This window comes from Orussus abietinus, unplaced genomic scaffold (genome assembly GCF_000612105.2).
Source record: "Orussus abietinus isolate OABI.00-Male unplaced genomic scaffold, Oabi_2.0 scaffold125, whole genome shotgun sequence".
NCBI classification, from domain to species: Eukaryota; Metazoa; Arthropoda; class Insecta; order Hymenoptera; family Orussidae; genus Orussus; species Orussus abietinus.
In genome coordinates, this window is record NW_019394403.1 from 124,998 (window position 1) to 152,225 (window position 27,228).

General features: G+C 39.7%; 2 protein-coding genes across 2 annotated transcripts in view; one reads left to right on the forward strand and one right to left on the reverse strand.

The window, feature by feature from the left end:
- Window positions 1–17: 17 nt before the first annotated feature.
- The window catches only part of LOC105697053 (rab3 GTPase-activating protein catalytic subunit), a 45,728-nt gene continuing 18,517 nt past the window's right edge, over window positions 18–27,228 (forward strand). The window contains exons 1-6 of the mRNA XM_012420023.2: window positions 18–469; window positions 560–857; window positions 965–1,101; window positions 1,174–1,387; window positions 1,481–1,889; window positions 2,364–2,578. Coding sequence (XP_012275446.1) covers window positions 274–469; window positions 560–857; window positions 965–1,101; window positions 1,174–1,387; window positions 1,481–1,889; window positions 2,364–2,578 — 1,469 coding nt within the window. The 5' untranslated portion in view covers window positions 18–273. The remainder of the gene's footprint in view (window positions 470–559; window positions 858–964; window positions 1,102–1,173; window positions 1,388–1,480; window positions 1,890–2,363; window positions 2,579–27,228) is intronic.
- Window positions 3,421–27,228, reverse strand: part of LOC105697055 — a 34,069-nt gene continuing 10,261 nt past the window's right edge. The window contains exons 2-7 of the mRNA XM_012420029.1: window positions 6,395–7,269; window positions 5,889–6,204; window positions 5,218–5,807; window positions 4,678–5,113; window positions 4,408–4,584; window positions 3,421–3,803 (exon numbers count right to left, since the gene is read on the reverse strand). Coding sequence (XP_012275452.1) covers window positions 3,520–3,803; window positions 4,408–4,584; window positions 4,678–5,113; window positions 5,218–5,807; window positions 5,889–6,204; window positions 6,395–7,269 — 2,678 coding nt within the window. The 3' untranslated portion in view covers window positions 3,421–3,519. The remainder of the gene's footprint in view (window positions 3,804–4,407; window positions 4,585–4,677; window positions 5,114–5,217; window positions 5,808–5,888; window positions 6,205–6,394; window positions 7,270–27,228) is intronic.

The following is a 27,228-nucleotide window of genomic DNA, read 5'->3' on the forward strand; positions in this document are numbered from 1 at the left end:
CCAATACATACTGTAAGCCTTCACTTTGCTTTATCTTGAATGTGTTCCTGAAACGTTTGTATTTATCGTCCATGCTGTTCCATGTTATATGTGTTTTATAAAAAAAACAGCTCATAGATTTGTTAAAGATTTGCTCTATGTACTATATGAATATAAAATGTGTAAACGAACGAGTAAGATAGTATCAATATCTCCTTGAGTTTCTAACCTCAAAATGTGACAGTTAAAAATCGACTGATTAGAAAGTTTATTATTACCTTAAATGCATTTAAAATGGAAAATGTTGAAATTGAAGATTATCACCATCACGACTTTACAACTGCCACAGAATGGGAAGTGTTCATAGCACGCTTAGAAGAAATCATTCGAGAATGGAAACTCCCTCAAACAAAAATTGGTCCTCCCTTAAAATCGGGTGACTTCTTGAATTTATCATGGGATGAAAATGTTGAAAATTTACATTTTGCAGGTATACATTTATTGCATGATGGTTTCTAGACTAATACGTTAAGGTTATAATCATTTATAAAGCATAATAATAAGTTTTTAATTCTTTTAGATGTTGAGTTTTCGCTAAAGCATTATAAGCTAAAGGTTGAAAACGTCTCGAATGTTGAAGATGGTTCAGACAGTGACGAGGAAGATTCTGTGGAAACTAAAACACAGTGTCAAATAGACTGTCTTGATACTTCAAATGACTTTTTAACGTTAACTGAAAGACATTTAGAGTTAGCAAATTACTTTGGTATTAGGGAATTTATTATTTTGGTACCAACTAAACAACTTGCTATATCAGATGAAACAAGAATTAAAATATTAGTAAGTTCTTTAACAATTGCATCACATAATGCACATTGGTAAGTAGTCAGGTAGAACGCTGATAATTTCAATTTTTTTTTATTTGTTATTGATATGTAGAACAGTGTGCATTACAGCTATATGTGTTTTTTTGTTGTGCTTTCAGTGAAGTTCCTGCATTTGTACAAATACATGAGCCATGGCAAAAATTTTACCTTGGTATTAGTGTCGGTCAAGGAATACGTACACATTTTGAGATGGTGCACTTGAAAAAGGTACCTCCTCACTGCAGATGTCTTAATGGTATATACTTTATTGTGGGTACATTATGGAATTGTAAAATACAATGCAATTATATACATTTATTTCTGTTAGGTTTACTTGCATTATTTAAACAAAAAATTGGAGAAAGTTGTGGTATACGTTTAGATCCTACATTGGTATCTATTCGGTTCTCCTACTTATTGAAAGATTGGACCAATAGCACATGGACACAGGAGCCTCCAGATTTTGATTTCTTACAAGGAAAGACACTAGGTGTGGCTGAATTAGGAAAACTTCCATTTGGAGCCACGCTTGACCCAGTAGGGTAAAAATACATTTGATACATTATAAAATTAGTTTCTTTTACAAGTATTATATATGTCTCGTTATCATGGTCTTAATATTCTTTCTATTTTAGGGAACTGCATTTGTTTGCAACGTGGCCTCAAATGCTAGAATATGTGATAGTGGAAAGTGAAACATTTTCTGATCTTGAACCACCATTGGCACCGGAATGGTCGGTACAAGTTTCAATGGTGCCATCACCTGCTTGTTTACTTGGAGAATATCTAAGAGATTTCCTTCAATTATGTTACAATCAGAAGACTATCGTTGAGTTGTTAGGCGATGATGTTAATAATGCAAATGATGATATTAATAGATTGAGGTCTGCGCTTAATGTGTTGACAGCATCTAAAATACCAACATTATCAGATGTTGTTGGTAAAGCAACTGCTAGAAAACGAACAAATACAGAGGGGCCAATTACAGAGGAACTTTTACTGCCTATCATTTACTTTTTGTTCCCTGATGCAGATGAAGATTCGGTGTGTATACTTAAATGTTTAAAACTATCAATAAATATAATTTTGGGTAGAAATATACCAATTATTAAATAAGAAAATATTTGAATAAGGCAATTAATACAGTAATATCAAAATCAACTTCCCTAAGTATTTCAAGTATGTATGAAAATAATTAGATTCATAATTATTTTAATATAGCACATACAATTGCTGTTACTAGATCAACGTTTCAAAGCAGTGCTACTTTCGGTTATATTTTTCTTCCAATTTCACAAAAACATTTGCATAAGTATGAAAAAATTTGCATCCTTAAATTCTTTCATATTCAGGTTACCATTCGCTTGATCAAATTTGTGAATTTTCATTAAACCCATTCGTTATTTAATGCTTAAATGTTTTCTTAGTTTTCTCAAACGAAAAATAGCTGTTAATTATAATTTAACTTTCTAGTCACATGAAACAGTTGTGATGTATATGATTTTTCTCATGTTACAGAAAACTCCATATGATGACAACGATGCATATAGCATTGATGAAGATCAGTGGAAGGGGGTAAAAAGTAGTGCAGTAGATGGTCTTGTTTGGAGACTTGCAATCGTCGCAGCACATTGCACTCAAAGTTTTGGAGGTGCAGCAGCTTTAGCTCAGTTGTGGCATGAATTCGTTCAGGAAATCAGATTTAGATGGGAGAAAAGTATTTCTATACCAGGGTAAGTAAATATTTTGATTAATTTACGAATATGTACACATATTTTAATCGCTTATAACATACATACGAATATTGCACGCAACTGTAACTAAAACACATGTATTGCACTGCCTTAGTTTACACACGCACGAATACGTATTTTGGGCCCGGAACATTAGTTAAAATTATGGTATAAGTATCAAGAATTTGTGTTTCTTGGTTCTTTTCTTTTCATTACTGTAAATTCTTGCAGTCTTTGGGTAAAGCTCATGCATAATAAATTTGACTTACGATTGAGGTCCATTATTCAATATAAATACATACATGAATTAAATTACCAGTTATTGAAACTCAACGTACCTGTTGAACACTTTAATTATTCTTTTTCTTAAGCACCCTGTTCAATGGTCGGAGTTATACGTAACCAAAATAGATTTTCTTTTTTTGACATCCTGTTATTGGATATCAACGTTAACATCCTGTTGTAGGATTCATGTAACTTTAGCTGAGTTTCTCTTAATGTTCGCGAAACGAGACGGTGATTTAGACAAAAAAAAATGGAATGAAAAATACCGTTCTCATTTCTAAACTTCAATTAAACCTTACATTATTGATTGTTCTGCATTTTTAATTAATGATCTAAATAGTATATGGTACATATGCCTTAGAGTTTTTAGCCACACGCAAGACTTTCTAACTGCACTTTCTACACGTATGAAAAATAGAACTTTTCATTTCACACGATACCAAATTCATAATATAAAACATGATTCAAGTAATTAAATGCTCTGTTCCAAACATTTCCTACTTTCAATCGGTATTTACATCACGTATCTTTAAAACAGAAAATGGATGTATCGGGGTCGAAGGAAATGGAGCCATAGCCTTTTGAGCGAAAACGGCAGTATTTTTCTCTTAGGTCTATTGATTTCCCCAGCAAACAAAAAATGAGGGTATACGACATTAAAGTGGCACGAGACCACTTCTCGCAGTCGGATTGCGTGCCATGTATATATCCATATCGTGATCGGTCCAGTTGTTCTCGTCGTAATTATTCAGGGTGTGAGTCGATTCTGCGAGACTGTAGCGGCTACCAGGTCGGGGAGGGTGTTGCTCAAGCGTCCTATTCCTCGATTGCGGTCGTTGTCGCCTCGAAGAAGTGTGCGCTGCCAAGTGACTCGCGGGGTAACTTGCCCGTGACATCCTGTCCGATGCTGCAGCCAAGGACTGTCTCGATTGACGTAGTTCTGTAACAATCGAATTTCATTTGCTCATGTGAATTCCATGATCATTGGCGAAACCATCGTCAATAGGTTTCACTGATTCTACAGATCTGTATCGATTAAACGGTATGTCGTGGTTTCTGCAAGTCGCGTATTATCAATTGATCTACAGGAGCAAGAGCATATACATTTTTAATACTCTCCAGGGAATCTGTAACTTCTGATTTTTGGAAGAGATTACCTTAACCTGACGCTACCTAAACAGGACGTCAAAGTTCGACGTATTTTGAGAAAACGCTGATTCCTCCAATGAGAAATTCAAAAACTTAAATGATCGGGACAGCCAGAATTTGCCTATAATTCTATAGGTGTGAATATAAGGAAGTGTTCAGAAATAAGAAACTATAGCTATTCTTGATGCGAGGGCTGATTTTTGTGGACGAATATTTAACAAGACATGGGATAAATTCTCTCATGGACGGATTACGTATCGCGTTTCATTTTGGGCATATTAAGGCCCGGTTCCACAACTCGAGTTAACTGGAGTTTAAGTGGTTTACAGTGATTTAAACCGAGTGTTCCGAGCGTACCGAGTTTGCGCCAGGAGCCTTAAATATTATAAAAGTACCTGGCCTTGTATTCACGAGATTAGAAGCCAAAGCGCTATTGGCGAAGTAACGCGTTGAATTGTTGGAGAAGCTGTGCTGAGACTGGCCGTCTGCAACTGATCTGCCGGAAACTTTGTTTGGATAATGTGACGTTTGAGATCGAACATCGTCAATGCAGGGAGCTCGTGTGATGGAACCTGGGAAGCAGAAACGCTCTTTCAACCTTGTTTTAAAATGTTAAATCGGGGATAGTGCGAAGCCAGAAATATGAAAACATTGTAGGTGATCACCTTGACGATCTACGGGAAAGATCCTTGGACGCGGGATGCTCCGATTGCTGTAAGCGGACACCTGGTCCCACTCCTTTTGTGTGTTAAAAGCGTTTAACGTCGCCATCGACGATAACGGACCACCTGGACTGGGAGTGGGGCCAATATTGGAGCAACAATTCACCGGCAAACCGGTAATCGGACCACTCATTTTGGTGCTTTGCTCGATAGTGTGGAGGGTGTGTAGTTTTTTGGCTCTTCTTCGGTTGGCCACGATGAAAATGATGACTGCGACCACGATCGTGGCGCAGATTGCTGCACTCGCAGCGATAGTTATTTTGTCCATGTTCGAGGTTAGCGAATTTTCTGTCCTCACTTCTCTGCATTGATTGTACGGAACATTCGCAGGCGTGACGTTGGTTTCCTCTAGGGAAACAACACAGACTATGATACATTCCTGTAATCACAAGATACAAATAAAATGAAGAACTGGTTGCATTTAATCCTTTGAACGGTCGGCTTTTTCCGTGGAAACCGAACATTAAATTAAGTTTGTCCTACCTGGGAGGGCACATTCTTAATCTTGAATTCGCGTTCACTAGCCTCCAGAGGCGGGGCCTGCTTGAATGTCGAATCTCCAAATAAGCGGTAGATTACTCGAAAACCAAGGATATTAGGCTCGTCGGTGTCCCAGTAAATAACGACCGCGTTGTCTTGCCTGAGGACATCTTTTACAGTGATATCCTTGTTGGCAGATTTAGTCTTGTAAAGCGGAGACCCGATGACCAGTGGTGGTTTGGGATGGTTTTGCAACGAGCCCAGATCTTGATTGTGCCTCGACGGAGGTATAGTGGTTCGCATTATGACTACGTTTCCAGTTCGGCTAGCAGTTGGTCTTGCAGTTGTGCTCATAGTTGTTGTTGGTGGTGGAGGTGGCGGTTCCGTCCTCTTGTATATCGTCGTAGTTGGGGACGTGGTCGCTACGGACGTTGTTGTAGCCACTGTTGTGGCACTCAACGTGCTGGTTGGAACGCGAGTTGTTGGTAAATGCATTTCCGCGACTCCGTCTACGGGACCCGTTGGTTCTTTGGTATCCACGCTTTCCACTGTGCCTATGCCGATTATTTCCGGAGTTTTTTCGCAGGTCATCTCTGCAATCGGTAGAATATTCGTTTTAAATTGTACACGTTCAACGTGGGGAATTTTTTATGCGAATGAATTTAAAGCCTTACCTTCTGGGTTGATGTTGTAAAAACTTCTGTCTTGCAGACGCAGGGGAGCTCCACAGAATTGTGGTTTACGCTCTCGACTTGTAACCTGTAAATCTTTCGTGCGAATCCATTCGACGATCCATCTCAGCTTGCAGTCGCACACCAGGAACCGTCCGCCGAGACTCAGGCCACGTAAAGTTCCGTTTAGGCGAGCCAGAACTGCCTCAGATACCGTCGTCAACGGGTTTCCGTCGATGGCGAGCAAAGTTATGGATGGGTTGTTTTGAAAGGCAATAACCGGTAATTCAGTAATTAGGTTGAAACCGATATCCAGCACCTGCAAGGTAAAAATATTTGTGACCAAACGATCCATAACTATCAGTTGCGTTCCTAACACTAAAACTACCGACGATTTATACCCCCATTACAAATACCATTTAAACCGGTCAATTTGACCCGCCGGTAATAGGTTTAGTGTTAAGGAACCATTGCAGTTTATTCGTTACATTTCATAAGTTCAAACTCACCTTTAAATCATGCACACTATTGATAGCACCGGTGGGAAAATCAGGTAGGACGTTGTTGAGGAGACTAAGGGAGCTCAAAGTGTTCTTAACACCGTGGAAGGCATTTGAGCCAATGTTTTGGATAAAATTCCTTTCGAGATTGAGCCCCGTTAGGGAATCCAATCCTTCGAAAGCTCGTTCACCAGCAGACCCTGGAAGCTCCCGCAAGCTGTTTTGCGACAGATCCAGAAAGGCCAAAGCTTTCAAACCCCTGAGGGCCTCCGGAATCTTCTTCTGTCGCGTTCCCTTCAGGTTCAGGTTTTTAAGGGTATTTTCCAAACCCCGGAATGACCCGGGGACAAGGGTGACCTCGTTGTCGGACAATTTTAGCGTCATCAGCTTCAGTTCACCAAAAGCATTTTCTTCTACCCTGGTGATTTTGTTCATCGACAAGTCAAGGACGGTTAAATTGCGCAGAGACCTCAACGCCTCCGTGGGGACTTCCGAGAGCTCGTTGTGCTTCAGGTTTAGCGTCTTCAAGGAGTTCTCTTGACCTTTGAAGGTGTCTTTGCTGATAGTTTTGATTCGGCACCCGGACAGCTGAATATTGTTGATCCTCAGGGTGGACAGCGACCCGTTATTAAGGGCGCCTATTGTGCTGTTGTTCACGTAGAAGAGGTCTACGTTGACTTTTGCCGCGTATCGACGCATTGCCGATACAAGCTGGCTATAATTTACGTTGTCGCATTGTATCGATAGTTCCTTCGCTAGATTATAGTCACAAATGCAGGAGCTATCAAGTTCCGGTATTTGCGTTGTCCATGGACAAGGGGACGTCGCTACTGCACCGCTATACGCTGCCGCTAATAGTAGCAGCAACCACGTCGCTGTTGGACCTAGAACACAAATATGAAGAACGGTTGACTCTCACTTCGACATTTAACAGCTTTCGGACCTCCTAAGAAATTAGAGATCCATATGTATCTAGTTATGTCACGCGGCCGGGTTACCGTAATTCGAGATCCCAACAAAAAATAAGAGAATTTCTATTTAACCCTAGACCTCATGTATCGTTGTTTCTACCCTCTAACTCATGATTAGGGTAGATATTCACCCCGCTTATTTTTTTATTAACAACATGATTCCTATCAGTAGTAAAGAGGAATCTTAGTATGAGAATCTCTTCGTTTTTTGTAATATTATTGCATTCAGTGCCTGAATGAACTGGTTCAATTTTTTGGTCGGACGCTCAGACCGCGTCTCTTATCATTCATGTACACTTTGAGATTTTCAAGTTAAAATTACGAGGTTTATCATTCATATTCGGTAGCGATGGTACGTAATAAAACAATTTATCTTACAACAGATTGATAGTATCCTAATATGTGATATTGTTCGGTTGTTCATCGCATACAATTTTCGCGATTTTTTTACAAAGTGCAGGAAATAATTACCATAGAAGTTTACGCTAACCTCGGAAACTCATTCTTAACCCTAGGATGTGGTTACCGATTCATCATATGGAGAGTTCTTAAGAGAGGGAAAGAGAGACGTCACGCGACGAGGTAAATTACTTTCGCAACATTTTTCGAAAGCCCGACGTTCAGTCTTAACGCAAACGTGAAATGTCAGTTACGCAATTTTGATTGCTCCTGTTGTATGACCAATTCATTCTACACCATTTTTCATTATTGAAGTTACTTGAATTAAATATATTCAAAGCCCTCGGAATCAGTGACAAAAAGACTGACGAAATTAGGATGTTTTGTAATTTTTTTTTTACTGAAAATAACGAATGAATCCAGGAAAAATATAAATCGTTCAATGCGGTTTGAATTTTAACTTTCTATATACACAGGAAAGAAAGGGGAAAAATCCTAAGAATGTTAAAAGAATCCAGGAAAAATATAAATCATTCATTGCGGTTTGACTTCTTACTTTCCATTTACAAAGTAAAGAAAGGAGAAAAATTCTATGAATGTTAAGCTTCATCGAGCAATTCAGTTTCTTGCTTCTTTACGACCGATACAGACCGAGCAAACATGGTTGAACAACAATTGAGCATTGTACGAATTCGTTCAATGTACGCGTTTCCCACCAGTTGGATAGCAGTTAGCAACGACCATAACTTAATTTAACAAAAAATGTAGAGCAACACTGCCTTGAATATGGACGCTTCGACAAGCTTTCATTTTTTCATGTACCTACTAAGCGAACGTCGTAGTTACAAGCGGTGGGATTATCTCTGAGGAGCATTTAATTATTATGCAACTTTTCTCTCAGTAAATTAGTAATCCGCCTTATTAATTATTCAATAATGTCTCCCGCGTTTGTGGCCATTCTTTGGTTTTTGAATATATACCCGTAGAAAAAGAATTCACAGACATGAGAAGAAATTTTACTTGCCGCAACAAACGTGAACAGGTGAAAATGGGTCAGCAACATTATTGTCCAGAAATATTTTTGTTATATTGACAACAACCAAAAAATGATTACTTCACTGGAGTAACACAAATCTATTCACAATTGCAATATCCTTCTCTAGCGACATCAAATTGCATATCGCCTATTCGTTTGAATAGTAACGACAATATTTTGGAGATTGTCGCAATAAATTCATTTGTTAAGGTGAAGTGAAACACGTCGAGGAACTTGATCGACGTCGATAAAGAAGATTTTTCTAAATGCTTACGTTGCCGACGTTCGTTTTTATATTGACAGCTGTGTCGAATTATATTGGATATTGTACCAAATGGCATACACCATATGTCGTTTCCGTACAATAATTATAAAGAAATCGAAGTAAAACTCCAGAAATCCTCTGGATTCATGCTTTCTAGGGCCCTAATTGACTGCACAGGGACACCCTGCGCCATCTGTGATTTCCAGGTCAATTAAATTTTCACTCCGAGACCTCGTATTCCCATCGTTTTAGCATAGAAGCGCATAAAACACTTTTTTTGCCTTTATCCCGTTCAAATGCGAGTTTATCGATTATCAGAGTGTTCTAAATTGTCGTACAAGTGTCCTGACCCTTTCGATTCTCATATCAGAGCCTTCGATAATTATATATTGATCGAAATATGAGAGCTCGACGCCATTTTGGTTTTGGTCTGGGCTGTTAAAAAATTTGTTTGAAAAATCCAAATTTTGAATATGTCAGGACAATTCTTAGATGATCAGGAGTGATGTGTCAATGTTTCGGACAGTTTGGCCTAATACCCGTAAAAAAAGTGTTGTATTCGAATTAACTGATTTGAGGCGGGTTTCACTTCACATTAATTTAGCAAGTATTTCTTCTAAAGAGAGCTCTCCAATCGTTACATCTACGATTCTATATAATTACAAACATGTTTGTTCTTGGTGCGATTGTTCCTGCAGTAAAAGCAAAGTTTAACGGTAATGCTGTTATTTGCCAAGAGTTGCAACTGCCTTTTTTTCCGTGTAGTTAAAAACGAGATGCCGCCGAGAATTCAGTTACAGTGAGTGCCTTGAAAATTCTGAACGATGACAACCTGGATCCATTTATGAGGTCTGAGAGACGGTGGACCCTGTTATTGTTGATGGCCTCATGGGAGTCATTCATCTTCTTACTGCTAATTTTTCTATGAATGCATCGAGACTTTGAAAATTTTGAAAATTCTGAACGTTGAAAACCTGGATCCATTTATGAGGTCTGAGAGATGGTGGACCCTACTGTTGTTCATGGCTTCATGGGGTTCATTCATCTTCTTACAGTTAATCTTTCTATGAATTCATCGAGGCTTCGCATGTTACATGGACATTTTGACAAGTTCGATAAAAAGGCTAATTTTCCGAGGGAAGAATCGCAACGCGAGTTCTGATAGACTCGAGTTCCTCGAGGAGTCGCGAGGACACGAGTCTTCGAGTCGAACCCGTTACGAGTCAATGCCCGGTGTGAACGAGTCCTTTAGTCGATGTAGGTACCTATAAACGATGTCGCCATACTTCGCGACGTATGCACGTACTTTGCTGAAGCTATGTCGGATGCGAATGGGACGTAAATAAAACTTATACATTATATAAGTGTGAAAACTTTTACGACCAAGCATACAATGCACTTACTACTCGCGTGGAGAATTAAGAGTTTCAACCGCGATCGTTTAGTCACTATCATTTTAATAATGTTCTAGTTATCCTTATCAGTGTAATCGAAGAGTTAGAAGGTAAACGTTTTCTCCACGACCTGGGGAGGAAAATATATGGAGAATATACATTTTATTTATTTTTACTCTTTATTTATTATTTATTTTATAGCGCGTTTTCATAATTAAATATTTAGTTCATGGTTTGTCATTGTAAAATCTGTAGAAGAAATTATGGCAGATCGGCGAATTATGGGGAATTTTTATAAATGTGTTGAAATAATGGTAGAGAGTTCATTGTAATGCTTCGGCGATGTATACACAGTTGTGATGTAATTTTTGGTACGGATATCCATGTTCGCGAGTGGAGTTATTACGTTCAGTTACACGGTCGATAGATTCAGAATGGCCGAAACTCACGGACATTACTTCCTGATAAACAAGGTTCTCCTTATTTAACATGCTGATATACCTCTTTAATATACAAGTAATGCGCTTTCCATCCGCTCGTGTTAAAAATACAACTATTTGCACAAGCCATAAATTGGTTTCGTAACTCTCAAGCACGTTCTCGATATATCGGAAAGATAAACGAAAAAAAAATATATAAATAATCAACACAGGACGTTAAGTAATCGCAATACATGTGCGACAGGTTGTGGCAAATACGTATCATTAATTGCAAAATCTTTCTTAACGCGAACTCTAACTGAAGAATCGATACTTTATTTGTGGTTATCCGAAAAAGTACACAGCACTTGACTTTACCTCGTACGGCTTCGTGGCACCCAAGGAGCTTAAAGGTAACATTTTGCGATATTACAACTTTTCAACACTTTCAGTACCTTCGTTGACTTTAAAGTTCTTTTAGTGCCCTTCGAATTCTCGTCCACCTTGAAATTCTGGACCAGCAGAAGGCCTCGGTCTCCTCGTTACTTTTCGCAGCCGCTGTTAAACGGTTCCACGAACATCTTCGAATTCTTTCCTAATGTCTAATATTTATTTTGTACTCTACAAAATACTTTTCTCCGAAAACGTTCGCAGTATTCAAACTGTCTTTTGTATAATTTATGGTATATGGCATGTTATGCTTCGACTGACTCAGGTGAATTTATTATACAGTGGAATGCTAAATACCTGAAATAGTACACAGGAATAAAATCTTCACAATAATAAAACTTTTAGTTTTAAAGCAATATTTTTAATATACGATTTAAGTATTTTTTATTTAACTGGACTTGGAATTCCTTATGACGTAAATATTTACGTAACATTTGTTCTTTGGTGAGCCATCAACAATTGATAAGGGATACCCTGTAACGTAAAAGCACGTGAGGAAGTAGAACAAGTAGCTATTTTTCCGTTTTCTTCTATTCATTTCCTCTTGTGCGATTATTTACGCAAAATGATGTCTCCCATTATTTAGGAGCGATCTACTGGTTATCGTTACCAGACAATCAGACAATTCTCGTATCAATTAACGCGTTTTTATAAATTAACCAGCATCTGTAGAGAATAATCCAGAATATGTATGATTTTACCGGTTTGTGCAGAAATGCTTTCCGTGGGGACTTGATGCGTATTGCAGTCACTGTACAAAACAGTGCGATTACGTACACTGGTAATATAACGATTGTGCCAACACCTTTGTCGCTACTTCCTCGGAAATCCTTGCGATGCAATTCTACCGAGGGAAATGTCTGTCTTTAAAGAAATCACCGAGTTGGAGAAAAAATTGCCCAAGTCCAAACAGGTCTAACCTTATGCTATTTTTCTTCTTTCTTAGTGGGTGTTCCCATTTACGTCTCTTACTTTTTGACATATGAATGTTTTGCGTGAGTTCGAGTCATTTTTCGTGAAACGAATCTCAAAATGTAAGACAGTATATGATATTTCTATATCTCCTTTTTTTAACGACCCAAATTGAAATAAAATAAGAGAAAGGTTTGGATTTCCTTGAAAGGAGTAAGCGTTTGTAAAATAAGGAATACCGAACGTACCGTTATCTTCGTCTATAGATGCAGTGTTAATTTTCATGAAAAATGTTTACCCTCGTGAAATTGGTGTATCGTTTACATCAATCATATTTATCAGACATTCGTTTTTCGTTTTCAAAGATCGATCTTATGAAGTCCCAATTATCGGAAACATTTCCAGTCCCCATTAGGCCCGATAATTAACTTTCTAACGTACGAAGGTAATATTAATCGGAGGTCCTCTTATTTTGACCTTGCTGTGCTGAATAGCGTTATTATATTTACTGTTATGCGCATGTTTACTCGCTCAACGGGAACCGCTTCTAAATTGGCTAGCATTCGAGCAGGTAACGCACGATGCACGGCTGCTACAAGCTGCGAAACTTTGCCGACTCGGTCAAGGCTCTGTAGGATATGAAAAAGCACCTCGTACTGACATTGAAATGTAATGAAAATTTCTGTAAAGAATTTCTCGGTTGCGGAACCTCCATGACATCGCGAAAACCCGCGGAAAAATGTCAATTACGCGTCCCCTCGTAATGTGACGCAATTTTGATATCTCGTTGCAATAATCGCCACAGCAGCTGACATGCTTTTCGTTCGTTTCCTCGGGAAGAGTACTGTTACCGGTGGTAACTGAAACGAGCGTCTCTCACGCGAAACTTATACGTTCTAATAAATCCGGACCGTTTTGTGCATTTTTTAACGTACGTTAATAAACTCTCTACTTGTTAGAAGGTAATAACGTTGCGTATCGGTGACGTTGAAATGTCCGGTAGGCACGGCACGATGGGCTCCTAGGTGATGGATACTTCAAAATACCGCTTATGTAAATGTAATTAGGGCCTATCGGGATTATATTAGTCGAGTTACCTTAACGAGGCAAGTCATTGACCTAGGAGAGGAATTTAACGTTCCTCGCCCTTTACTTCGCCACATTATGCGATACAGTCACCGCTCTTGGTTTGATTTATACATGTAAATATGTACCCGTTCCACCAACGATATTAAAAATTCAAGGTAACATTAAACGTTCATTACGGACTAAGAATATTTTATAATTGATGAAAGTTGTGAAATAATACACGACTACAAACGACTCCGAGTTTTGGTTTGCTCGGTCTGGCTTGGGTATGGTCGAAGATTGACTCGGAGCATCCTTCGGGATACTTCAACATTCTGGTCTCTCCAAGGGCAGCAACTAGACGGTAATAAAAAATCGCACCCCCACTCGCGCGAATTCCGCAAGAGGAGTCCCACCGAAGTTCTCGTATACACGTAGCTACATTTTCTTGGACTACAGTTCTCTTAGACTTTTAAGTAAGGTCAGAATATTTCCGTTTATTTTTCCGAATATTTAGTTCAAATACGTCGGAATTTTCGAGTATACAAAAATGCTTACATCTGGACTCATTTTGACGGTATTCATTATTTTCGAACGAAAACGAGCACGAGGTGAGCGAGTGAGTTTACTGAATTTCTAGTTCCTCGAAGTAGAGGCAATGTCTCCTCTGTCTCTAAACTGCTACCTCTCTTGCGGGTGCAAGTGTGTCTTACCAAGAAGTCCGTTAAATCCCGTTAAATTATGTACCTAATCTTCCATTCTGAAAATCAATCTTTGAAGTACTCCATCTTCAAGCGACCGGCACTCCATTGTATCGGCGCGCAAAAGCGACTCTCTTCCGCTTTCCAGGATTCCGCGGATGGCTTCCGTGAAATGCCGGAAACGATCGTTCCGCACCGGCTGTTGTTCGCCTCTCGTTAAGAGGACCGATTAGAAGAATGCTTAATTAATTAACGACGCTCCAAAGCATCGGGACGCGGAACACTTGCTATCAGGGACACGAGCCCAGTTTCCCAAGCGCGATGCACGCGCGCTGCGTCCTCGTCCTTATCGCAGGAATTTATCTGGCCGCCGATTCCACCGATTCGCCCGAAGAATCAGGATCTTTACTGTTTCATTTTCAGAGAAAAGAAAAGAAAAACGCAGATCCATTTTTAGATGGCCTTTCTTTGAGCAAGTTTAATTTTTCCTCATTCCGCTCTATAATCTGGATAATCTTTCGGACGGTACAGTTAAAGTGTAGGTTAAACAAAAAAAAAAGAGAAAATCAGAAAATAGACCCCATGGCAAGTCTATGACGATAAAATGGTTTTAAAAATGACTAGACTCTTTCCGGTCAATTCTCTCTGTTTTCTTGTTAGATCATTTCATTTTTAATGATTCTTTTTAAATATTGGTACAAGAGCTACTTGACAATGTGAAAGCGGAGTCGAACAGATTTTATGATTTGTTAATCAGGTAAATAACATACATTATTACATTTGGAGATGGGAGAAGTAACGCGGACTACGTTAAAAGAGTAATAATTCCGCTTCCTCTGCCGTGTTTCCCTTTTGTTCGAATCATTGTTTTTTCATGCAATTATCTGGGCTTCGTTGATATTTCTTTTAACAAACTAAACTTGTAATCGCAAGTTTATGTCTTAACTAGTTATTTATAATAATACCATCATTACCCCTACTGGTATCATATAGGTATATATTCCACTTAACTGATGTAAACACAACTACGGTGTACGAGGAAAACGGTGGATTACAAAATTAATTCAACATTTGTGCAGGTTGCAGGATTCACAACAAAACAAAACATTTCACTAAAAACAAGTGTAGCATATCGATCACTATTTATGGGTAAATTCCTTATACGATTAGTCAATATAGAACAAATAGGAATTTTATAAATTATTGCCGCGCCTGAGATCTACCAAACCAGACTTTCCACTCGATCAATCTCGAGAATTGCGTGCAAAAGGAAATCCGGTCGTTTTTAAAACAGGCTACATAATTGTAGCTTTATTTTGCATGCGTTGGAAGGTAAATGCATATCAGCATAGCTAATGAAAAATAAAGCGAGGGAACGACAGATAATAATTCCCCGTGGACATTGATAAACCCTAGGTATTTCTCTCGACGTTTCACACATCCTGCAGGCATCTATTTGGAAAAAAAGTTGCCATGAGGAGGAAGCCGGTTTAATAAACACCGGTGGGCCCTTCGTCGCGGTTGTTATACCTGGAGTAATTGTAAAGACAGCCAATAAGAGGCGGCGATCTTATAAGGAATTATCGAGCCGTCGGCGTATGATCGAGAACGTGGTGGACGTTTTTCTCCGGGCTGCATGTGGCCTTGACGGGACGCAAGATCACTGCAGAATCGCCATGCGATCACCGCAGGACCACCGCAGGTTTGCTGCAGAAAAGCCGCAAGAATCGCTGATAACTTGTCCCGCGTGCATGTCCAATGAGTTTACGCGCCGGCTTTCCCTTAATTTACCTTTTCCATTCCACTTCCAATTGTGCGTATAACGGACCACAATACATGTAAACCCGAGAATTTAATCAGTCACTTACACGCGTTGCGAGAAAATGCTGTTTCGTGTATTCTTAGGCGTCCCAACAATATAAATTCTGATTTCATAAGTAAAACTCAACATGAAGAATTCATCTGCATTTTCGCCGAATTCATTTTTTCTATTGCCAGAATCGAAATTTCTGCATTCGAACGAAAATTCATTTGAACGATAAGTGAACTCTTTAAATTACATTTTAAACAGTTGATTTTTTTTTTTTATGATCATGCTTGAGGGAAAAGAACAAGATATGGATTATGCAGAATTTCGTCGAGGTCAAATTATATCGGCGAGTGTAACATTTTGGAGAAACGATTCCTGGTCATCCTTCATTTCTTAAACCTGTATTTTTATCACAGTTAATGCTCCCCTGCGGACGCAATTACAACAATTAACGCGACTATTTCTTCACCACGAGAGCGTTTTTCCACCGCTCTAATGACTCGATTTTAATATCCCGTCGTCGTTGCTCTCCTTTTGGGCAAGCATGACAAAATCCCGAGTTTCCATAGGCTTTCTCTTTTTATTTTGATCTTATGACACGGTCACTCGTCTTGAGGATCGAGGATCTCCTTATGCAATTATTTCTAGCCAATTGTAGATGCTTGCCAACTGACATCAGAGTCTCGGGTGCGTTACGAACTGAGAATTCGACGTGTAAGACACGATGACGCATCTGAGCCCGGAGCATAATGAAATCCCAACCTTTCACTTTCATTCTCTTTGGACGCTGCTCCCTCTCTTTCTCTCTCTTTCTCTCCTCCCATACAAGAATCATTTGCGGAAATTATTCTATCGTGTAGAACTATGCGACCCGCATGCGGATATTGCGGGTTGATTACCGTTCTCCGGAGAAACTGAGTTCTTTTCAGTAGTTTCAAGAGATCCGCAAGGTGTTCACACTTCCGTGTCAATTTTATCGTGGCTCGCTCCGATTTGCGAAAAAATTCGTACCATCCCAGGTTTACTAAATTTCGAAGTGCATTTAATCACGATACACGGGTCTGAATACACGTTTTCTTGCACGGCTTATCCGTAATACAAAATTCCCCGCTGAATCACGCGGTTAAGCCATCAGAGAGAGTATGCAGAAACATCTAATATTATGGAAGTGAGGAAACAGAGCAATAGAAGAATTCTGTGATGCAACAGTCCGAAAAATGATAAAGTTTGTTAGGCACAATGATTACTAGAAGGAAATCATTTTTGGAATTTATCAAAGTTTTGAATGATATATAGACTTACAAATCTAAATAGTGGAGCAAAATTTAAACGATCCGCATGTAATGCTACCTACGAGTACCTGTAGGTAATATCTTTCTTAACGGACACAAATCGTTTTTCCCAATTCGGGTAGTTAACTTTTCCCCGAGAGGTAGACTTCCGTTTTATACGGCTGACTGGAACAATCGTGGGTTTCGGATGTTCCAACGTTCTCAAATTGTCTCACATAATGCTAGAATAATGCTTTATTCACCCGCTCCGTTCAGAACTGATTTCGTAACTTTGTACGAGTTCCCTCATTCTGGTAATTAATTGAAAAAAAGATCCCGAATTCTGACGAAAAATAATGGGCGACTCGGAAAGTCTTACAATATCATTCGCAAGTTCCGGATTCATTAACGTTCTCGAATTATTTCATACGAGAACGGAATAACATTGCGTTCACACGACCCGTTCGGACTGATTTCCTAACTCTTTACGAGCCGTTTCCGATTGTCGCGGTTGACCGAAAAAAAGGATCATTATCTGAATTCCGATCAGAAACGTGGCGCTCTGAATGTATGCCGTCAGGGACACGTATCTCTGCCGTATAATTACATATCACCCATGCTGTCGCGCACCAGTCGGTGGCACAATTGCGTTGATACAATTAGACGAATAGCGTAAGACTATTTTTCCCACCCCTTTCGAGACCATTGTTCGAGCTACGGGCCGAAAGAAGTGGAAGTGCGTACGTATCTCCTTGCGAGGATTTCTCACACCGCGCGTATAAGATGTTCGAGAAAGCGGAGGTCAGCTAAACAATAGTTGATGCCCATGACAGAACGATCCACGAGAGGAGGCTTTTGATAATCCCTTAAGATGAAGTGAAACCCCCTTCAAATCAGTCAATTCGAATACAACACTTTTTTTTAAGGGTATTAGACCAAACTCCTGATCATCTAAGAATTGTCCTGACACATTCAAAATTTGGATTTTTAAACAAAATTTTTTAACTTAGCCCAGACCAGGACCAAAATGGCGTCGAGCTCTCATATTTCGATCAATATATAATTATTGAAGGCTCTGATATGAGAAACGAAAGGGTCAGGACAATTTTACGACAATTTAGAACTATCTGGTAATCGATAAACTCGTATTTGAACGGGATAAAGGCAAAAAAAGTGTTGTATGCGCTTATATGCTAAAACGATGGGAATACGAGGTCTCGGAGTGAAAATTTAATTAACCTGGAAATCACAGATGGCGCAAGGTGTCCCCGTGCAGTCAATTAGGGCCCTAGAAAGCATGAATCCAGAGGATTTCTGGAGTTTTACTTCGATTTCTTTATCATTATTGTATGGAAACGACACATGGTGTATGCCATTTGGTACTATATCTAATATAATTTGGCACAGCTATCAATATAAAAAGGAACGTCGGCAACGTAGGCATTTAGGAAAATCTTCTTTATCGACGTCGATCAAGTTCCTCGACGTGTTTCACGTCACCTTAAAAACTCCGGATACACAACTCGAGCCAAACGTCTTTACGTTAGGTATTCTCGTGTGAGTATACGGAAAGAAAAGTTTTACAGATTTTATCCCCGAATTCCAGTTGGTTTCCTTCTAGCTTCGATTGTTGCTTGGATTTCGAGCAACTATTTTTTAATGCCTTACAGAGCGGACAATTCACTCATGGATTTACAGGGTGTTTAAAAATAGAGACATTCAGTAACTAGCGGATGTGATTCCAGATAAAGAATGAAGTAACAAAAATGCACACATGCAAAAAAAGAATTCACAGTCATAACAGGAAATTTTATTTGCTTCAACATATCATTGCAAACATTTTTGCTGCTGGTGCAATTATATCTATAGGAAGAGGGAAAGTTTGTCAGCAATGTTATCCTTTGCTAGAAGGGCAAATTTCTTATTTCCGTGCAATAAGGTAATCAACTTACACCGTGCAAAGTGCACACTTTAGAAAAGTTCCGTCAGTACTTTTATACACCCTGTTCATTTCCCGTATACATTTATACATACATATATTTGTAATTTTCAAACTTATCAAAAAAACATGTTCAGCCTTTTTTCACGTGAGATTTCGCGTCAGTCCTAATTGAAGTCAATGCCAGGATTCGTTCGGTTCGAACATACATCGCTGTAACGTACTTCTGGGAGCGTTGCACATTAACGCGAGCGTTGCATCGTGATAGTACTTGATCTCAGCTGATCCTTCGACCTTGGAGAAAGTCATAGCAATTTCCCCGATAACCGTCACAGTCTCGCTGATTTAATCCACCAATAGGCACGGTCGATCTCGCGCTCTCGAACCGCCAAGCCCCGGTTTCCTTTTTCCAGAGGAAGGGTAACGATGCTTCACCGGTAAAAGTGAAGTGCAATGATACCATCCGTTAGGGCGATCGTGTTAGACCCGAAAGCACACACTTGCGCTTGCCTTGCACATTTCCAATAGAATATACTATCGTACAATGTGAATCGCGTTAAGGTGAAGTGAAACACGTCGAGGAACTTGATCGACGTCGATAAATAAGATTTTTCTAAATGCCTACATTGCCGACGTTTGTTTTTATATTGACAGCTGTGTCGAATTATATTGGATATTGTACCAAATGACGTACACCATATGTCGTTTCCATACAATAATTATAAAGAAATCAAAGTAAAACTCCAGAAATCCTCTAGATTCGTGCTTTCTAGGGCTCTAAATGATTGCAGAGGGACGCCCTGCGCCATCTGTGATTTCCAGGTTAATTAAATTTTCACTCCGAGACCTCGTATTTCCATCGTTTTAGCATAGAAGCGCATACAACACTTTTTTTGCCTGTATCCCGTTCAAATGCGAGTTTATCGATTACCAGAGTGTTCTAAATTGTCGTAAAATTGTCCTGACCCTTTCGTTTCTCATATCAGAGCCTTCGATAATTATATATTGATCGAAATATGAGAGCTCGACGCCATTTTGGTTCTGGTCTGGGCTGAGTTAAAAAGTTTTTTTTTTAAATCCAAATTTTGAATGTGTCAGGACAATTCTTAGAGGATCAGGAGTGATGTGTCAATATTTCGGACAGTTTGGTCTAATACCCTTAAAAAAAAGTGTTGTATTCGAATTGACTGATTTGAAGGGGGTTTCACATCACCTTAACACTAGTGAATTTATGACGTTGGCTTTAAAGTGGATGTAAATTCTTTATGGACTTCCGATTTTCATTTATCCATAACTAAGTTCATATCGCCAGTGGTGCAGCGCCGTTTGCACAATACACCGCGTTTTTGCCCCTGAATTACTTGTTATGCTAACTCATGGTCCTAAAATTCAACGTTAGAAACTTTCCCCGCGTCGTTCTTAATTTCTTTTTACTTCTTTTTATTTTTATTAAGACACGAAATATCGCGGTTCGCACCTTGGCAGGTCGTACGCAGACATCCTCGAGGAATGGCGTTACTCTTTCATTCATCACTGTCATTCCCACGTCTTACGACTTAACTGTATCGTACCTTGAGGTGCTGAATCTATGTCGTAACCTGTTTCGGAAGAAGAAAAAGATTCGAGGGACGAGATTTCACTTTTTCTTTTTTTTTTCTGTTACTTTTAAACAGCTTGTAGGAAAAGCTACGCGTTTGTTTCACGATAAACTTCTGTGGCATTAACTTGTTAGATTTCTAGAGGGTAATATGTGGCTCTTTTTTTCCATCTGCGTTTTCAAGCCAAGAGGAATCTGGAGCGATTTTCTTGCGTTATAGGAAATACACCGTGTCCTAAGGTGCTGGGAATGCGTCGAGGTCCAAATTTTGAACAGAAAAAACGAGCGATAACAAATGACGGTCAAGGAATAAGAACGCAGGTTTCCCATGGAATCCAATCTCGAACGAAACTTAATTTCTGCGGAAAGCGAACACGCGAATTATCGCGTGCCCACCGGATGATCGCGTGCGCAAGTCGAGAGTACGTCGATCAACATCTTGGATCTCTCTCTCCAACGAGAAACTTAAATTTCCCTGCGAGAAGGTATCGTTGGACATAACTCCCCTGCAATTATGAAATTGCACGGCGAATCGAGAGCAAATTTCGATACCTTCTGCTCGACGATAGACACGCGCTTCGTTTCCTGCGTGCACCGACTTTCAACGGAAGGGACACTTTAAGGAGACATATTACAATACCGCGCGGAATATTTTCCACCCCGTTAGACGTCGATTGAAAGAGGTGAATTCTTCGCATATTTCATACGGAAGTTCTAACCTTTGATTTTGATACCTATTCGCGGGCTGAAATTGAAATTTCAATAAATGTAAGACTCAACGAAGCTTAATCTGATTCAAACGCGAATTTCGGCTAATTAAGAAATCATTTATTCCGAAAAATATTTAAAAATAATTTAACGAAACTATGTGCGCCCAATTGAAGGGATGACGTTCACATAAGCAATTCGCCGTAATGAGAGCCATATACTCGACGGAAACGCATACTGCTTGAAGAGATTCTTCGGGCAATGTTAATTTCACTTTTAGTTGAAATGATTACCGTCATCCATGATATCTAAGTCTGCAACCAATTGCTTATTCCCCGTCCATCGAAGCATGGTGCACTACTGCTGGAGAAAATTATTTGCAATAAAATGTCGCACAACTGGTACCGTACGATCGGTAATTCGTTACGTGTAACTTGTTGATAGAAAATTATACCGTGTTCCTCATTCATTGCTTCATGTTACGTAATTAGAAATGCGATGCGATAAATTTCACTGCATAAGAGATTTCGTCCTATCGCACGTCGTTATTTCTCGTGAATGTAGTGCTGATAGAACTAATATCGCAACACCGTGTACATTGTTCGATGCAAGGTCGGATTAATATTCTTTAGGTTAGAGGTAATTTTGCTGTGTCACTGTGTCGCTCTAAGTATTTTACCTTGGTTTTACCTGGTTAGCCGATTTGACCGAAACGATACAATTAAACTCCGGTTATCCGGAATCAAATCATTTCCGATGTTATAGATAATTAAAATCGAAGGAAATGCCTAATAAGCATTCCTTATTCCAGGTTATTTATACCTCATGATGATTAGTATGTGATATATTCGAGGTTACGGTCATCACATTCTAATTTCTGTGTACTACACCCTCCGTTGCAAGTTGACTTTTCAGATAAGTCATATTCGTACATTGAAACTTTGTCAAACTCTAGTAATTGCCTCGGCATTCAGTACTTCAGCTGTCGTCAAACAGCCGTTAACCCATTTACCGCGTCTATGCTTCGAATTAAAATACCCGAGATGAATAATTCACACCAAGCGAGCTCTAACAAAGTGTCACAGAAATAGTGCTAATCCCGCAATTACTATCGTCTACTCTGAAATTTACCACACACGTAAGGAATTTAACCAAGCACGCAAAGAGCTGCACAGATTCGTTCGAGATAATTCGATGTATATAGTGCATGAATGAGAGAGATTTTTTTTACGACGATAACGGACTACCGTGACGTCGTACCGTAGGGAATTTTCGCTTCACGCAGTCCCCTCAAGTGGCAATTTCAATCCGAGACTGCGCTGATGGGACAAGAAATGTGGGTACAATCATTTATTTTATTTCATTCCTCAAACATATTTTTACCAAACCTAATTCTAAATTTTAACATAACTGATCATTTGACATATGTATAGACGTATTTAGAATTTGCCACGAAGTCTGATCTCCATGCTATACAATTCAAAATTCCGTCACCGATATAACAGATCTCTTTAGAAATGATTCTCCCCGTTATTGATACTAGAAAACTGAAAGGTTAGTTATGAATAAGGTATATTAGGATAATAAAGTCCATCGTAACTTACAAGGCCTGTAAAAGCTAACATATAAAGTATTTTAAGGAGGGGAAATGAGCAGGGTGTACGTGAACCCTGTTTATTTCGGTCACAAACTATAAAAGTAAATTACAAATAAACAAAAAATTGTACTAGCTTCTGGGCTTCGTTACGCGTGCGTAACAAAGCCCAAAAGTGGCTAATAAGACCCGCGGGCATCGGTGGGAAGATCCAACCGACTGTGCACATTAATTTGCACAGTAAGTTACCTTACGCGTAAAACACCTGCCGTGTCGCCAACTTCTCTTTGAATTTAAAAAGGTCCTGCCGACGAGGCTTCGAAAACAAATATTGAATTTCTCGCGGATTCTAAATGTCTCCCTCGAGCGAACGGCCATATGCTTCCTCCATTTTGAGTCTTTAAACTAGGACACTAAATCCGGATTCAAAGATATCCGGAACTGGTGGCGTCAAGTTTCGATGGAAACGTGCGGATGATATCATCGGATAACCTAACCGCCCGCATATTTTTGACAATTTCGTCCCACCGTTCCACCTTGACGCAGCCAAGGAAGAAATTCCTCGAGTGGCCGCGCGTGACCGGCGACCACTTGACTCGGTCTGGCCTGGCGCAGAAACTCTCGGCGGGGGTTTAGCCGCGATCGCGATTTGCCTGGCGATGGCGAACGACGCTAACCCACATTTTCCCGGGGCCCTCGAAACTTCCCGTATGTTCGTAACGGTTCCGCGTGGCCGGCGAGTCGGCGACGCATTCTCGGTGCCCGTTCGAGTACTGTTACCGGCACCGACTCGGTGAGCCGACGACACGCCTGACTCGCCGATTTCTTTGATCGCGACGACTGCCGGGCCTCGCCGATTAACGGCGTAGACACAATGATGGGGGCGCACACTGTCGAGCGTGCTTCCCCGCGGCGTCGATGACAACCCGAAGCGAACAGATAATGCATCGGTCATGGGAGTCGCGACACGGGCCGAGGCGTTAAGGTGAAGTGAAACACCCTTCAAATCAGTCGATTCGAATACAACACTTTTTTTTAAGGGTATTAGACCAAACTGTCCGAAACTTTGACACATCACTCCTGATCATCTAAGAATTGTCCTGACACATTCAAAATTTGGATTTTTCAACCAAATTTATTAACTCAGCCCAGACCAGAACCAAAATGGCGTCGAGCTCTCATATTTCGATCAATATAGAATTATCGAAGGCTCTGATATGAGAATCGAAAGGGTCAGGACAATTGTACGACAATTTAGAACACTCTGGTAATCGATAAACTCGCATTTGAACGGGATAAAGGCAAAAAAAGTGTTGTATGCGCTTCTATGCTAAAACGATGGGAATACGAGGTCTCGGAGTGGAAATTTAATTAACCTGGAAATCACAGATGGCGCAGGGTGTCACTCTGCAATCAATTAGGACCCTAGAAAGCATGAATCTAGAGGATTTCTGGAGTTTTACTTCGATTTCTTTATAATTATTGTATGGAAACGACATATGGTGTATACCATTTGGTACTATATCCAATATAATTTGACACAGCTGTCAATATAAAAACGAACGTCGGCAACGTAGGCATTTAGAAAAATCTTCTTTATCGACGTCGATTAAGTTCCTCGACGTGTTTCACTTCACCTTAATGCGAGGTGGAAATCAAGGCAAAAGAAAAGAAGGGAAATTATTCGAAGAAACAGGGGCAGTCGACTTCGCGCGATTGTTTTAGGATTTATTGTATATCGTATTGTTTATAATAACGTGTAATATTCTTTAATGCCGTTGACAATGGCGTTGTTTATGATACGGATCGTTTTATTTTCTTGAACACCTTCGCGTTCCGCCTCGTCTAGAAGCGTTTACCCTTAGATAACAATTGTGGTCGAAAGTTTAGCATCGATCAAAAGCACTTTTTTTTTCGCGTAAACGTTAAGGTTCGTCACGTCCAACACATATCTTTCTGTTTCACCGTTTAATTTGGTGGGAAGATAATTTAAGTTAGGATTAAGCGTATTTTTGCTTTTAATGCAAGTGATTTAAGCCAAAGGTTAAAGTTCTAGCCTGGAATTATACCCAGAACAAGCAAATTATAGTATGTGGGGGAATCATGTAATTATGCCGAGTACCCCTACGTTCGGTCGAGTGTCATTGATAATCAGTTATTATTATTATACGTGTATTTCTATGGATACGGGGTATAATGTGTCAGGGAATATTTTAATTAGAATATGAGATCGTATCGAATGGTATGAAATCGAATGGCCATTGCCCTTAACCCATTACGATGGGACACGCACAAGATTTGCGGTTACAAAACGACATTGGCTTTTTCACCCAACAGCCCACGCTGACCGCACTTGTGTAGAAAGTGTAAAGTCCGGCCGGCCGTTGATTCCAAAGAGTCAATCAGAATCTGCACTTTCTATCCCAGTACGGCAAAGTGCAGGGGCAACAAAAACGGATTTAACAACAGGTTGGACGAGTTCTTTTAGATATCCGCGGTTGAGGAATCGAACGTGTCGTTGACTCGTTGAACTTTTTTCATCCCTAAGTGTCTTGAGATCGTTTAATAACCACAGTGAAGGTATCCTGCGAATGCAGTTGATCATTGCTCCTCATAAATGTAAAACGAGTTGGCCAGTAAAGTTGCCGGACTAAGGCTTGGGCGACACGAACGCCGTTTCGACGTCCGTCGTTGCAACGTCCGTCGTAGAAGTATATTATGACCCGTGGGTGAACATACGTCGCTTTTGTTGTAACAAACGGACGTGAATTACAATTCAACGTCCGTCGTAACGCACATCGTTTACGACGCTCGTTTGGCTCCGGCTTAAATAAACGGCAACTATACAACTTTATGCGCAGATGTCCTGCAAACAAAAAAGTTATAACAGGCATTTAATTTCCAATGTACAAAAATCAACCTGTATATGAGCCGCTCAGTGCATACATTGATTAACTCCATAAAACAAAAAGTTGAGAAATGCGATGAAGTAATGTAGATTCTTTTTTAAAATTCCTATTATAATATAACGTCAAATATATAATGTAGAATACATAAATACAGTTATAGTTTTCATCTAACGGTATATAAAATTAATAAGAAAGGATAGCCAAAAAATAATCATCTGCATTTTATATCGACAAATGTTTTTGCAGGTATTAAATTTCCTCCCCTATTCCTGTATGCCAAACCTTTTGTTCCGTTATGCTTTTGTAAATTTCGTGCCCATTTATCAGGATTACGACTTCTTTTCCTCTCAATCGACGTGTTTGTTGGGGAATTTGTACTGTTGCAATCGTATGAATCCGAGAAACACGATAAACGTCTTCTTGCACCAGACTTTCTGCTGATAAATCGTATTGAAGAATCATCCCTGCTTTCCACATCCACATTGTTATTAGTTTCACTCATCTTGATTATAACGGTATAATATTTAGTTCTTTAAAAACAATCAGGGAGTAATGTTGAAAAGACCAAAAAATATCTAGTCCGTGTAATATTGGTGAAGTATACGGTAACATTCAGCGTGAGAGATCACCGTTATACTAACTACCGTCTGCATTGCGCTTCTTTCTATCTGTTTGCTGATGCGATTTTATTACTCATATTGTTGAAAGGGGGAAAGCATCTTCGGCTGTTTAAAAAAAAAAGCGTCGATGTACGGCCGCAACAGATAATCCAATAATACTATACTGCCAGGTATTCGTCTACGATTTACATTAGAGTATGGAGTTAATCAAAATGGCTTCTGAAATAAATTACTTATTATTCAATGCCCAAAAAAATTTTGCCGTTTAATGGTGTTAATCTCTAGTAATCAGGAAAGATATTATAAATATAAAAAGTTATGACTATACCAAGTGCTTTGACACCTAAATTTAAGATTTTTCAAAAAGTGGAGTTAGTCGATGTGTGCACTGAGCGGCTCATATGATATATAGGATATGCTACGAATCCTCCTTCGTCGCTTCGTGTCAAACCGCGAGATTCAGAATCATTCTCATAGTTTCCCGGTGCTTTTAAGCCGGCAAGCTTCGATCGAAAGTATATGCAAGAACGCTCGCGAACGTAGAATTCTCTGTACTTAGAGGCGGTCGCTCTCTCGCGCGCGTGCGGAACTTTCATACGAAGCGAGCGGCGAGCGAAGGGGCGATCGGGTTCGCCCCTCTGCGCAACGAGCCATCGCAGATTCCGGCGGCATTACCTCGGCAGCGGCCAATATTCCTGCAAGGACCGATCGGTATTGGGTTATTACCGATGATTTTAAAGCGTTCCACCTGGCCGCGCACGACCAATCTTCGCTTTTCTC